The 15,395-nt window shown below is 33.2% G+C and overlaps 1 protein-coding gene across 4 annotated transcripts in view; it reads right to left on the bottom strand.

Annotated features, from left to right (window-relative positions):
• LOC134276559 (histone deacetylase 6-like) overlaps positions 1-15,395 on the bottom strand; it is a 68,577-nt gene that overhangs the window by 35,008 nt on the left and 18,174 nt on the right. For all 4 annotated transcript variants that reach the window (XM_062758800.1, XM_062758804.1, XM_062758803.1 and 1 more), the window contains 7 exons: positions 15,090-15,216; positions 14,273-14,338; positions 14,008-14,067; positions 13,399-13,488; positions 11,027-11,130; positions 8,669-8,736; positions 8,500-8,554 (listed from right to left, as the gene is read on the bottom strand). In XM_062758800.1, coding sequence (XP_062614784.1) covers positions 8,500-8,554; positions 8,669-8,736; positions 11,027-11,130; positions 13,399-13,488; positions 14,008-14,067; positions 14,273-14,338; positions 15,090-15,216 — 570 coding nt within the window. The remainder of the gene's footprint in view (positions 1-8,499; positions 8,555-8,668; positions 8,737-11,026; positions 11,131-13,398; positions 13,489-14,007; positions 14,068-14,272; positions 14,339-15,089; positions 15,217-15,395) is intronic.

Here is a 15,395-nt window from a genome sequence, read left to right as displayed (position 1 = left end):
TATTAAATAAGAAATGAGTCCTGGCCTCTGACTGACCGATGCAAATATGTCTACAACCAATTATAGTTATTTCTATACAAGGAATGATCATAATAAACCTGAAATGTTGATATCTTTTATATTTAGTTTGGTTGTCCACTCCTGACTGACTGCTTAAAAATGTCCAAACACAAAACTTTTTCAACCATTAGGAAACAATAATTTCTTTGCACAAAACATATTTTGAAAATTCAGCAATTTTCTATGAAAAATAAGTTATGTTTTTGAAACACTGATGCCCACATATGGCATTTTATGGTGAGGGTTGAATTCTCTCAAATTCCAAAGGTCAAGGTTGAAAGTGTTGGTACCCAAAGGATTGATTGATTGTATATTGTTTAACGTCCTTCTCCAGAATTTTTCACTCATATGGAGACGCCACCACTTGCTGGTGGAGAGCTGCAAATTTTGTCTTATACTCAGGGCCATTGAGCAGGGAGGGATCTTTTTCGTGCCAGCACCTACTGTGACATGGGACCTCGGTTTATACGGTCTAATCCAAAGGACCGGTCTCCACATCCCACAATGGGATTTGAACCCGCAATGTAAGGATCTAGCAGACGCTCTAACCACTGTGCCACGTGGATGATGATACCCAAAGGAAGGTCAGGTCTTGTTACAAGGAATACATCTGTGAAATAAGAAAGCCTTAGTTCTAACCATTCCAAAGTTATGACCAAGGTTAAGGTTTTAAAAAGTGGCTCAGACTCTTAGGTCAAGGTCAAAAGGTAAAAAATATTTATACCAGCTGAAAGGGTCTTGTCACAATAAATACACATGTGGAGGATGAAAGCCCTAGCTCCATTTTTTTTCAAGTAATGGCTAACTTAAAGGTTACAGCGTGGTATTTGTTTGTAAAAGTAGGTCAAACTTCAAGGTCAAGAAGTCAAATTTGGTGGTAACCCCCCAAAAAAAGGTCTTGTCACAAGGAATATAAATACGGAATATGAAGGCCATAGTCCTACCCACTCTATAGTTATGAGCTAGGTTAAAGTTGACAACAGACAGACAGACAGAACAAGACGTGCTTCTAAAATACTGACGCCCTGGTATGGCAGCTTATGGCAAGGGTTGAACTCTCTCAAACTCCAAAGGTCAAGGTCAAAAGTGTTGGCACCCAAAGGAAGGTCTTGTTACAAGGAATACACCTGTGAAATATGAAAGCCCTATTTCTAACTGTTCAAAAGTTATGACAGTCGGTCAGTCGGTCAAATTTGGTGGTACCCATGAAAAGGTCTTGACACAAGGAATACACCTGTGAAATATGAAAGCCATGGCCCCACCCACTCAAAAGTTATGGACTAGGTTAAAGCTGACAACACACAGACAGACAAACAGACAGACAGGACAAAAACAATATACCCCATGATCTTTCGATCTAGGGGCATAAAAACAGACAGGACAAACAAATATACCCCTGGGATCTTTCAATCTACGGGCATAAAAACAGATAAACAGACAGACATGACAAAAACAAAACACAAATGTTGTTTCCTTCACTTTACATAATCTTTTACATACATGTATTTACATTCAAGCTGCAAGATACCAATGGCTTACTTTACCTTTTATAAACAATGGGATTCAATGTCATCATCAGGGTCATTTTCTGTTTGAGAATTTCCAAAAATAGGTATTAACAACAATCTGTCAATGTCTTTTAGTCATCAAGGGGAAAATTTGAGGAAACAAAAAATAATAGCCCAATAGAGGATTGGACTTTTTACACTTTTGCCATTCTTTTATTAGCCATTTTTTAACATTGGTGGAATAGCCATTAAGGGAACCAGACCGATAAGAATGAATTATCCTGTCTGTAACAAAAACACATCAAACAAATTAGCAGCAGATTCATGAAAATTTTTATATAAAAGAGATCTTTTCAAAGATTGTGATTGGTCCTTTATATATAGTGTGAAATTCATTTTCACTATCACAATTGTCAATCTGACTGAGAAAAACAACAGGTAAAGGCGCGATACATTCCATTTCTTCTAAAGTTCTCATCAAATAGGTCTCATCACTACTTAATAAGCTCCACCATCTTCCTTGTGGAGAAAAACTAATTATACAAAGCCAACTGATATTGTACAAGTACTATACAATTTCAAAAAAGCAATTCATATCATGCCTCTCAGAACAATCTGTGTCACGTAATAACAGAGCTCGAATCATCAGATCAGATTTGTCTGGTTAAGGCCAATATCTTGTATATTTTGTTAAAAATTATGTTCTAACTTGTGTGGGGACCTGACCTTCCAGAAAACCATATACCAATTAGTACTGTGATATTTTGAACACCATTTTCTTCAAGAATGTACAATGATTTAAATCTAAAGAACAAGGTACGGTTCCAATATAATCTGGCCCTGTATTTGTCAAAAATTCAGAAGTGATGTAAGAAATAAACTTAAATTCATCCTTTCTGAATTATTCAATTTCCATGCATTAAAAACATACAAATGCCCAAATTAGCAGTGCATGGTTATAATGATCAATTAATCATATGAATGCTTGATTAACTTGACCTGAAGAGTTTTTGATCAGCCAGATCATCTCAGGCACATCGCGACTAGCTAACCATACTGAACTTGTGTTGTGTTTATTTACAGCTGTTAAGTCCATCATATAAAAGTCATGTACATTACATAAGTACATTTATGCAAACATTTTACCTACATATTTAGGTTAAGTATTGATTGGTTGCTGGGGACGACATGTATGTAAGCAGTAGTTATTGTCATGTCAAATGACAGTTTCAATTTTATGTACTATAAACAGTGCCATGGTTACAACACCAAATATGTTACTGAACAGGAAAAACATTTTGCAACTGAGTTGAAAGAGTGCTTTGCTACAGGAGAAGCATGGGGGAAATGACACCAGATGTCACTTTCAGAAGCCAATTCTTTTATCATATTATGTGGTCCTTTGCATTACCTAGAATTCTTAAAATCCTCTAGTGATTTGAACAAATTTGAATCTATACACTAATCTGAATTGCCTTAGCTGTTTTTCACAGAGATTTTCTTATAAAGATGTTCCCTATATTTATCATATAAAACACTGTTTGCCCATTTTAACCCAAAAACTACCCCTTAGAATTTTGAAAGATGACAAATAATTATCATTCATTCTTTAAAAATTAAATTACCTTCTTTTGAAAGAGGGCTACCAAATGTGGTTTAGAAATTCAATTTATAGAGCATCAAAGAATTTTCAATTATTATTTTTTTTTTTTTGCTCATATAACCAAGACTATTCTATTCACTAGAGTAAAGAAAAAAAAATTGAAAGTATACTTATGTACCAAGTTTTACCAAAATTGGACCAAAATTGAAGAAGTGATGTTTGAAAAATAATTCTTTATCTATTTTTAGTAACAATTAATGTCAATAAAACATATGAAATCTTAGTGTAGTCTATTATGTCCCAAATTTTACTGAAATGGAATCAAACTCACTACAGGAGCTGGAACTATCATTTGAAAAAAATGTTTCTACACAAATACAGACATAGGAATGGATGGAAGACAGACACCAGTCCCAAGGTAGAATTTCTTCTTTTCTTAACCAAACAATTATGTCAGAATAGACCCCACTCTACAAACCCACACATCCAGCCATACTGCAGTGTCAAAGTAGCAGGTAATTTGTATTCATGGCTTCACAGTACAGAGCACTGAATAACTACAATTTCTAGTTTTAATCATACCATTGTGGATTCTATCTCTTCCCTCTCTGTTTTTCTAGAATGCAATCAATATATAATGCATATAATCAATCTTTGATGATGCATATAAATTGCCGAAGCCAATTAAGATGCAAATCTCTTAGAATAGGTGATATGGGGATTAAATATGTATAAAGGAAAGGGATGCGTTACATCTTAGAAGTGGGATTATAACTAACAAAATGCATTTAAACTAATGGGTCATTGATAATTCTCTTTGTGTAATTTGAAAAAAAGAGATAATTTCATCTTGCACTATGGGGATCAAAACATATTACTGCAAACCATTGAGACAGTTAGGACTGAGTTACATCTAGAAATTTGTATTTATTACATCAGTAAAACAAACTTACAGCGAAGTACCAGGGATGAACAATTTTGATTTAATAATTCAAAAATTAATTTGTTATATATATTAAATTCATGATACATTTTAAACCCAATGGGGAAATAAATAAAAATAATGGGGTGTTTAAGTGATATTAATTTAAGGATGTTTTCTATAGTCTTGTTTAATTGTAAAAACCTTATACCTGCAACCAATACTAACATCAATACTCGATCAATGTCACTATCAATAAATCTAATATGCAGCAATTTTAGGAATCCATATCTTGTAAATATAAAAAAAGTTTTTTTAGAAACACAGCTGAAGGATCAATTTAATTTTTTTAAAGATTTTACTTCTTAATGTCCTTTCAAGACATTTCATCAGCTTGATTAAATGACGTAAATAACTGGAAGTCAGTGGTAAGATGTAAAAACTGATATAGTGCACACTTCTTGTAAATAAAGCTGTGTCCATGAGAATTAGATGAAGCTGTAAATAAGCTGGCTGGTGATTGACAGACTTAATAAAATATTTCATACCGAAGTGATGTACGAAAACTTAACCTTTTGGCCTCGGTAAGCAAACATGTAAATGAATTCACATAAAATCATAGAACTTGATTGATAGAAAGCATCTTAATTCAGACTGACATAGGAATGGAGGCACTACCCTCAGATTTTTAGCACCGATAACTAATTTTCAGCACCGAAAACTAACATCGTCAAGTTAAAGCCTTATCAGAGATTATGATTGTGTATTACATACATTATACTGAAGTTCTGAAAAATATTCTAGAAAACCTGTAACACAAGAGCTGAAATTCAAGGAAGTTCTGTCTCAATATTTCAGAATAAAAAATGAATAAAACTTGATAATTAACATAACTTGCATTTTGCAAGCAATACTACAAATATGAATAAAATATAATGCATTATTTTGTTCACAAAGTACAGCATTAATACAAAGTGTTGATAATAACACTAATGAGATAATTAAACCAAGAGCAATCTAAAACAGCAAGAAATTGGAGGAAATTTTTCAAAATGACATGTTTTTCCTTGCTGAGCTTAAAAATCATAATAAAGATGAGAATAGGAATGGAAAATTAAATTGATCAATTTTCAAATGATAATTTTCAAATGATCAATTTTTTTCTAGCTTTGGGATTTCAAAAAATAAGTTCATAATTCTTAAGGATATCTGATCCTCAGCCAGGAAGGATAACTCCAAAAATTAATATTTAATTTGAAATGCATCAAAATGAAGCTTGAAAATGAAATTTTTTCATGCAACAATTTTCATTTTATTCATCTTTATAAGATCAAGGTCTTTGGAAGTCTTGGAAAAGGTCTTATAAAAGTTGACATTCGTACCCTTTAAAAGGAGCAAAAACTATACAGTTTTAGAGACATAAGATTTTCTTGAATCCAGCCTTAGATACCAATGCTTATTAGCATGATATGAAATGAAAAGTGATTTATGGTATCTTGCAATTACATATGATAGAAAAAGCATTTTACACTATGTATTGTAGAATACATGATGGAAATAGAAGACAAAAAATAACAAATAAGTATGAAAATCATGACAATTTCTCTGATTGCCTGGATACCTATCATTTTTTAGCCTAAAATATATTTGTTGACCAATCTGCAATTAGAAAATGCATTGCTGATATTCCAATTCGCTTTTTCTGCAAAAATATTGGAGATTTGACAATTTTCCTTAAATAATATGATTAACTTTAATCTTTAACTTTAAAGAAATACTGTGGATAAATTTACATAACTTTGTGGATTAATTCAGAGATACATACTTTTATGAGTATTTTTGATTACTTAAGTGCGAATTTTATAAACCAGAGGATCGGACTACCTTAAGAAAAATACTTTTTAAGTTAGGATTCCAATTCAATTTATCAGGAGTATTTGACGGTCAGAGGAGCTACCATCTTTGGCATTGTGACCATTACTCTCAGATCATGAATATTTGAATGACTGGTTACTCGTATACAGTTCATTAACGTAATATCATCATCCTCAGGACTAATAGTCACTGACTCTCATTTAACAATTCAAGACTTCCAGGAATACTAATCAGGTTATTAGGGACATCGTTTCCTCATTTAGCCAGAAGTTGTCCAACTCTACCATATGTATGTGTGGGGCAGAAAACTTTCCCTTATTGATTTATAGAAGTACCAGTTTCCGGGGATTTTAAACGCATTAGTTCTAATGTATGAACATGTTGCAGATAATCCATACTCAACACAACATACTCAAGACCTCCAAACTTCACTGCACTCCTCAATAGCTATAATGATGAGATCAATCTAAACAAGGCTCACTCAGGGTTAGATCTTTTCCACATTTACCTCTTTATGACATTGGAAGTTCTTAAGCCACTTTTACTGATTTATTAATATTTTCATCGTACAACTTTGCATAATTCACTTTTACTATTTGAAGAGAATCATAATATTATTTTTCATTATCCTAAAAGGACTGATAAATATATGTTCCATGTGTTGAGAGATATAATCCTGATTATACCCCAAGGGTTAAAAAAATTGTTATTTTTATTTTCCCCTGTACCAGTGCATATGGAAGGAGGACTAATAAAAATATATTCCAAGTGTTTCAAAATTGAGAGATGTCATAATTTTATCTTTTGAATATCTCTAACTGACCATTAAGCTTAATATTCCCTACTTTATCTAGACAGTTGTTATTTTTATTTCTCCTGCATTGGAGGATGATACAGTAAAGTTCGGTTATAACAAAATCACTGGGACCCATGAAATTACTTTGCTATATCTATAATTCATTATACCTGAATAAGGAATTCGAAATAGATAGCCTTATATAAATGAAAGGGATAAATTTCATCTTCTAAATCAATCAGTTCTTAAATACGGTAGAACAATGTGATGATATTGCTATTTCTAAGTCATTGATATCCTTTAAATATTTTTTGGAAATGTAATTTTCAAAGAAACACCTTTCACAGAATCATTTTGAAGTTACAATGCTGGGAGCCAGCCTGCACTAGAGTTCTTTGCTTACTTGTCCTCTATCGCCTCTCTTCTGAGATAACAAGGTGTGACAAAGATTATTCAGTTGCACTTAACCAAAAGAATTCTGGTAAGTCTAGCTAATTAGACTCGATCAGCACAATGACAAGAATATCCACTTTTTGGCTGAGAGACATAGACTGAATGCTTGTCTGTCTTACACGTACAGTATGAAATAAACAACAATTTTTACTAATTTACAACATAATTTGTCTTCCAGCTAAAGTGGCAAAAATCTGTCAAAGTCACAAAATCATGCTGATTCAATAACTAGTGTTTCTTCCTTCCAGACATCCTTTTATTAGACTACTTCTCTTCATCTGCACTATTAAAACTCATAAACAACATAAGAACACAAGGTTTTTTATGATTTCGCTGTTTCTCCTGGAAAGAGGATAAATGACCAATTGACTCAGAAAATATGTGATTGACAAAATCTCTTGACGTCTTCAAAGCCCAGAACATGACAGATTTCCAGTATCAAGCCTGCTTCTTCAGACATTACCATTGTTTACTTAAACTATTTACTATAAACGTCTCAATACAGATATTAAGTGATTTACAAATGATGAAAAGATTCATCCACTATAGTGCTGGTAGCAGTCATAAAATACTTCTCGTCAACTTCCAAATTGATTTAAATCAGATAAAACAGTCATTTCTGATATCGTAAGATTACAATATAAACTTTCTTGGAGGCATTCTCAATAATTAACTCTTTTTTCCCTTTTAAGTATTCCAAGTAATAAATGACTAGAAATGACATTTATTATTTTTATAAAAGTATAAAGGCCTATAAATGGAATTGTAAATGTTCTGAGAAATACATGTTCTTTCTCTGAATTGTACTGATGCATGCAGTAAGACCAAATGTCTCATCGCTAGTAATAACACAATTACACAGGCCTTAGATTTCAAACATTAAGATTCAGTTGACTGAAATCATGAAATTCTGTGTAAAATCAATAACATTATTGATGGTATATATATTCAATAAAAATCGTTTGATATTTTACATAAACTGTTTTTGAAATATTTGAACACCCACATTCAATACATAGCTGCTGCATTATTAGTTTAAAAGGAGAATTTGTAAATGTGCAGAAGAAGATAAATTAGTCACCCTTTGTCCTCATACAAACTCAAGTCTTTACTCATTATAAGAACACTGCCAGATATCAGTGTATTGCCTCCCACTTCATGCTGGGAATACAGTAATCACCCCCTCACCCATAAACGTCCACTGACAGGCAATTTAATGTCTTCATAAAATGGTTCAAACAGGAAAACCTGACGTAATGATTCAAAAACAAATTGTACTCACATTTCTTCCTGTTCAGCTTTTTCTGTGTTTTCCTTCTTTTCTGTTTTTATATTTACTACAAATAGAATAATTCTCACATTATGTAGACTTTGACATGCTTCAATTTTATATGCATTTTAATGAATACAATGTGAATGAGTATTATTCATTGGTGGCTGACAAAAAGTACCTCTGAATTTCAGTGATTTCCAGTACTGCTTCTGTACATCTAAAACATCTTGTATACATTTCACAGCACTGAAATAAAAGTTATACAACTTAAAAATCAATCGTTCTGTATTTATTGTTGAAAACAATAATGATAAAAATTTAATTTTATGCATGTTTTAACAAAATATACATTTTTCAATCACATCAGAAAAGCGTCTTTAACACAATTAATGGACATAGTAAGTCGGACTCTCAAGGAAATACAACTCTTAATCACAATATGTGACACTTCGCAGTCCTCACAGCATAGTGAAATAATTGATATTCCTAATAAATTCCTCCTTTAAAACCAAATTGACTGTTTCAATTTAAGGGAACTTTTTTATATGAGCAATTGAAACTATTTCCTTGTTTAAGACTATAAGCATAATAAGGATAAGAAAATTTAGGAGATTAGTGACTTGTTTTCCTGAAAGAACAGGTGAATAGAAATGGATTAGCTGTATTGTGGGACTGATGCTCCAAAATGAAATTTTTAAAAAGTATTGGATTTGTGAAATGTCTTTACTGTGTACCTGTAAAGTGCAAAACGAAATAGAAATGAAACGAAACGAACCAAAACGAAATCTGCTGAAACGAAATGAAATCTACCGAAACGAAACCTACCGAACGAAATCAAGAGGAAACGAAACCTACGGCAGATTTCATTTCATTTCATTTCTATTTCGTTTCCCACTTTACAGGTACCATATCTTTACTGCCTTTATATAAAGCTAATCTAACATGTCCCTGTCAAGTAAGATTTTTCTTACTTGTCTTTACATAACATAAAATATCTTACTGTCTTTATGTACAGGTGATGAGATATATTTTACCTGTCTTTATGTACAGGTCATGAGATATATTTTACCTGTTTTTATGTACAGGTCATGAGATATATTTTACCTATCTTTCGGGGACGACCATTTGATTCTGAGGGGGGGGGCCTGGCAGATTTTGGAAATAAATAATCTGTCCCTGAAAATGTTGAAAATAAATAATCTGTCCTCCACCACAGAGAAAATAAATAATCTGACCATGACTTCTGATAATTAAATATTGTAAAAATACCTTTTTTATTCACGTGTAAATTAATCTCAAAAGTCTTCAATTCAAAATTTTTTTGGCTCGCTTCGCTCGCCATTTTAGAACCAAATAGTATTTAAAATCAGATTACCAGACTGGATACTTAAGTCAGTTTATCAACATGACAATGTGCACTTAGTAGGTGTGATGAATAACTTTAAATACAAACCAATTCTTATGCACCACAAAAGATAAATTTTGTTGTCGAATAATTATACTTTCCAGATAAATTAATACAAAATATACACTGGCAGATTTAAGGGGGACGTACATGTGTACGACCCCAGGCCCTCCCTTAAAATTTCAAAGTATATGATACGAATAATAATAATAATGCCATACTTTGGGACAATACCAATATTTTTGTGCCTAGTTTTACTCTTAAAATACACAAAAACCCAAGAGTTCCAGGGGGCTTCGCCCCCTAGGCCCTTTTCATTCAAAGTATGATATGACTTAATAATGTCATACTTTGGTACACATCTAACCAATTCCTACAAAAATTTTACTCTTATACATATTGAAAAACCTAAGAGCTTCAGGTAGCTTTGCTCCCTGAACTTACTTCATTCAAAGTACGGTATGACCAGTATTAATTATGTCATACTTTGGTTCATAATAACCAATACCACTATAATAGTGCCTGGTTTTAATGTTAAAATACACGAAACCCCAAGAACTTCGGGGGTAGGGGGGTGTACTCCCTTGGCCTCCACCAGGGCTTCGTCCAGGACCCACTGGGGCCCTTACGGAGGCCCCAGACCTCTTGCCTAAACAAAGTTATATCTGTCCCCTCCCCAAACCCTGTATCCGAATATGGTATATAAATGATAAAGTATTTTAGAATCAATTGATCAAGGTACGGTAAGACATAGAAGAAAATAAATAATCTGTTCTTGATAATCTTGAAAATAAATAATCTGTCCTCGACAGGCATGAAAATAAATAATCCGTCTCAAAAATATTTGCCCGGCCCCCCCCCCCCCCCTCAGGTATCAAATGGTCGTCCCCTTATGTACAGGTGATGAGATATATTTTACCTGTCTTTATGTACAGGTGATGAGATATATTTTACCTATCTTTATGTACAGGTGATGAGATATATTTTACCTATCTTTATGTACAGGTGATGAGATATATTTTACCTGTCTTTCTGTACAGGTGATGAGATATATGTTACCTGTCTTTATGTTCTCAGGTGATGAGATATATCTTACCTGTCTTTAGATATGGTTGATGAGGTAATTCTTACCTGTCCTTAGTCTTGACATAGGGGAGGTGAGGACAGCCATCTCCCAGTAAGATAGATGTACACATGGCCATGGAATTAGATATGGCTGCCAGGTGATACCCTCCCTACAAAATAATTTAATTTTTGTCAAGACAGTAATTTTGTAAGAAAAATATTAATTCCATTTGATACTTTTGGCAAAGATAAAGCAAAATCTTAAAGTACAACAAACACATAATCTTGAAAGTGTAAGATGAACAGTCAAGCCTTTTTATCATGAACTCGCATGATCAATGGGTCAACAATAAAAATCAAGGTATCTGAGAATTCAAGATATTGATGGTAAAATTCATAAAGAACATACATGCCAACTTTTGAAAATTCCCATGGGGGATTTTGCGCGTGACGACAATTTTCAAAGCTTTAAATTCGCGACATTTAGTCGTGAACCTGAATCTAATTGTGTTTTCACTGATATCTATATCATTATTTATAATACATAATACATGTTCCTCATTTGAACATTTTTCTTCTGATTTCTTTCATATCATTCAATGCACCTACCAACATAAGTCTGAATCTGATTCAGCAACCAAAACAATGTATAGTTTCAACAATTTAATAACAAATTTAAGAAAAATACAGTGGCACATGAAACATGAAAACAATATTGCATTGTTAAAATCTGGTTACTAAATAGCTACTATTATAATTCAAGCAAATAAAATGTTACAAACTAAAAGAACATCATGTACATGTAGTTATTACTAGTACCTTGTACAGTTTCAACAATTTAATAAAAAATTTAAGAAAAATACAGTGGCACATGATGCATAATGAAAACAATATTGCATTGTTAAAATCTGGTTATTAAAATAGCTACTATTATAATTCAAATAAATAAAATGTTACAAACTAAAAAAACATCATGTAGTTATTACTATTAAAATTGTCACTACAACTATAAAAATTATAAATAATATATATTATAAATAATAAAACATTATATTAACAAATTATGATTTAATATTGAAACGTACACAAAAACCTGCTGTATGTGATCAAAAATGTTGTTGGCATTCCCAATATTACACACAGGCATGGCGAGGAACCTTGTATGGGACTGGTCAGTAAAATATCTGACAAGGATAGCTAAGCTCTTGTCGCAATTCCTGTCATTGCTCTCATCGACTGACAACGAAAAAGGGCTGGTCTGCAGTTGCTGGACAATTTCCTGGTGTAGCTTTGGCGCAAGTGATTGCTTGACTATTTGGGTGGTTTTAGTCCTCCCGCATGAGAATTTGGATGCAATTCTGCTGTCAGGGAACATCGTTTTACAAAGCTTGGTAAAGCAGTCTGCGACAAGAAACGGGAGGTTATGCTGTGCCACAAAATTGGCAACAAAACCTCGGCACGTATCACATCTACAACATTGAACAAAGAATTTAGATTTATTTTAAAATATAAAATTAATTCAAAGTTAATGCATGTAAATTGTTCATTATCACAGAGATAATATATCTGTCAACTTACCCTCATCTTGGTCGAGTTTTGAACTGGTGAAGAAGTTTATGGCAGACGGTGTCGAATTCTGCGACTTCAAAGTATTTTGGTGCAGGGCAGTGTTCATACGCTTTGTCACGTCATTCAGTCCACCATGGTCAATCTTGAAGTCTCTGTTGCACACTCTGCAGTATGCCTTGTTTTGACTTCGCCAACCATCCGGTGAATCTTGCGTCAGCCTCCCATTTTTTCAGGTATTTCGATCCTAATCTACTCTTTTTTCGTGGTGGAGTTGCACCCATGGTGAATCGATATGCGAGATTCCCGATTGATCTCCACCATACCCCAGAATAGCATTAATTGTTATCAAAACATGATACATGCTCATAATTGACTGAGTAATCGTCACAGTACACACAGGTAGGTATCCTCGATAGGTAAATTACACGCGACCTAAGCGTGACGAATTCGGGGAATTTCATTGGTTAATACTACGAGAGTTTAACGAGATTTCACGATTGTCCCGATTTCAAACTCGGGTCAAGTCGGAAAATCGGATATTTTGGTCGAAAAATGGCCAAATCGGGATTTAGGGGTAATTTTGCTTTCACGATCGGGATAGCGGGATGGCATGGCAAAATCGGGAGAATCCCGCCTAAATCGGGAAAGTTGGCATGTATGTAAAGAATAAGTAGTTTGGTTTTCCAAATCATTTTGCTGTGTCTAGGATATTTGATATATGTGTTAGAGATACCTAAGTTCAACTGCATTATGAACACACCTGTGTGAATTTACTGGTATATCAAAGTATAATTGTCCATCTTCATATTGCTGTTCATCATGTTTATTAACTTTTTAAGTATACATGTACAGTTTTAAAATGTACTCACTTCTAACACAAGGACTACTTTTCCATTGGCTAGTGATGACAGCATGTGGGTCATGTGACCATATCCAGCCGGCGTTAGTGAGTAACATCCCTAGAATGTTTGTATGTCATTATTCATGAAAAGTGAATGATGGAAATTTAAAGAGCTTCTTTTTATTCTAATATATACATATTTTTAAACTACACAGATTTATATAATAAAAGCATATATGGAATATTCTTACACTCAAGAATAAAAAGACCTGTTTGTGCACTGCCAAAACAATGAAAGTCTAAGATGACCTTTAAACTAGACTTTAACCTTGACCTGGCAAGAGGCTTTCTATTTGACATTCTGTTGGATCTAATATTAAGTCACTAACTGGAGTAGTCAAGGTTTTACCCTACTTAAAATTCCTGACACAATTAAAATCATAAGCCTGAAAAGATTTAATGGCATCAAACATCAAAAGAAATTTATAATTTAGTTCTATTTTCTTTAATTTTGTGAATACATCAATTGTCATTTTTGGTTGCAGTTATGATAACAAGAACGGCTCCTGCCATGTACAATAACCCCTAACTCCTTTCTTCAAAAGGAAGCTGGGGTATATTAAGAGAAAAGTAGTACCAGAGGATCTCCCATAGCGGCATCAAATCCAGCCGATACCAGAACCAGCTCCGGACCAAACTGCAAGAAAAGTATCACTGTAAAAGACCTTATACAAGTATAGATTACAAGATATATAAATAAAACTGAATAAAGGAAAGGGATATGATATGTTGTCAGTATGAAATATTTTTCTCTCATGTTTGTATACAGTCATGTATTTTTAAGGGACATCTATAGATTTCCACCATCACATTTCTGACATTGATCCTATGTAGATTCCTACCTCATAAGCTATTGGCATGACCACTTGTTGGAAGGCTGCAATATACTCAGAATCCCCCATAGGTCCCTGTGATATACAATATTCAGATCATTATTCTTTTTCACTTTAATCACTTTGTTCACATTATACAATAAATTGAATTTAGTAATATCATAATATTTTCAGAAACAAATTAAATGAATTTCTTGATTAAATTTTCTCTAATTTACTGTATACAGGGACATTTTTGCCCCATTTTAATTCCGCCATCTCACCAACCCTCAATTGGGCAATTTTAATATAGGACGAATTCAAAGAATACAGTATAATTTTATAAAAAATAAAACTATGACTGAATTTAAAGGGGTAAAATTGTCTGAAAGTGTGAAAGGGTGAAAATAACATGGGGCAAAAATAGCCCTGTATACAGTATTGTAATGCAGTTGTTTTGTAAAACACGTTTTGGTTGGCTAATGCACTGATGTTTGAAGCAGTAAAACAAGCATAAACGAGAGTGAAAGCTTTGTGACGTCATAATAGAGTGACACAAAAACAATGCTCCGTGACGTGTTTCAGGTCATAAAATTCAAAATAAGACGTAAACAATAAACAGAATGCATAGATTGCATTAGAATGGGAAAAACTATCTTCCATTTTGGTATTTGACTGTTAATGCTGATTTAACAGTCGCAAACATCAGTTTTACTGGCTCCGCTTACGTGTCACCGGTAAAACTCAGTTTGTGACTGTTAAATCAGCATTAACGGTTGCAAATACCAAATTAGAAGATTAGTTATTCCCTAAATTAAGAAAAGTTATAGCTGTAACAGTGATTTACATTGTTCCATGGGATGTTGACATTGAAGCCTGTCCCCTCCCCTGCTCCCACTTTGGTGTGGCACCCCTCAGTTGTGCAGGGATAGAAGGAACCCCGGTCATAACGATGAAGACTTATAAAAAGGACACTAAAGAGGAATTATAGAAAATTTAAAATTAAAATGAAATCAAACATCAAATTCAAATGAAGACAGCCTCACTCATGAATTATAACTTTACTTTTATACCAGAATGTTCAATTTGTTTTCCAAAAGATTCGTGAAAATTTTTTACTTCAGAACTGACCTTCATGTTCAATATACAGGTC

This window comes from Saccostrea cucullata, unplaced genomic scaffold, assembly GCF_032062105.1.
Source record: "Saccostrea cucullata isolate Sc308-1 unplaced genomic scaffold, CSIRO_AGI_Scuc_v1 ctg1404, whole genome shotgun sequence".
Taxonomy (NCBI): domain Eukaryota; kingdom Metazoa; phylum Mollusca; class Bivalvia; order Ostreida; family Ostreidae; genus Saccostrea; species Saccostrea cuccullata.
The sequence above is the reverse complement of the archived record's forward strand: the minus strand, read 5'-3'. Positions and strand labels throughout refer to the sequence as shown.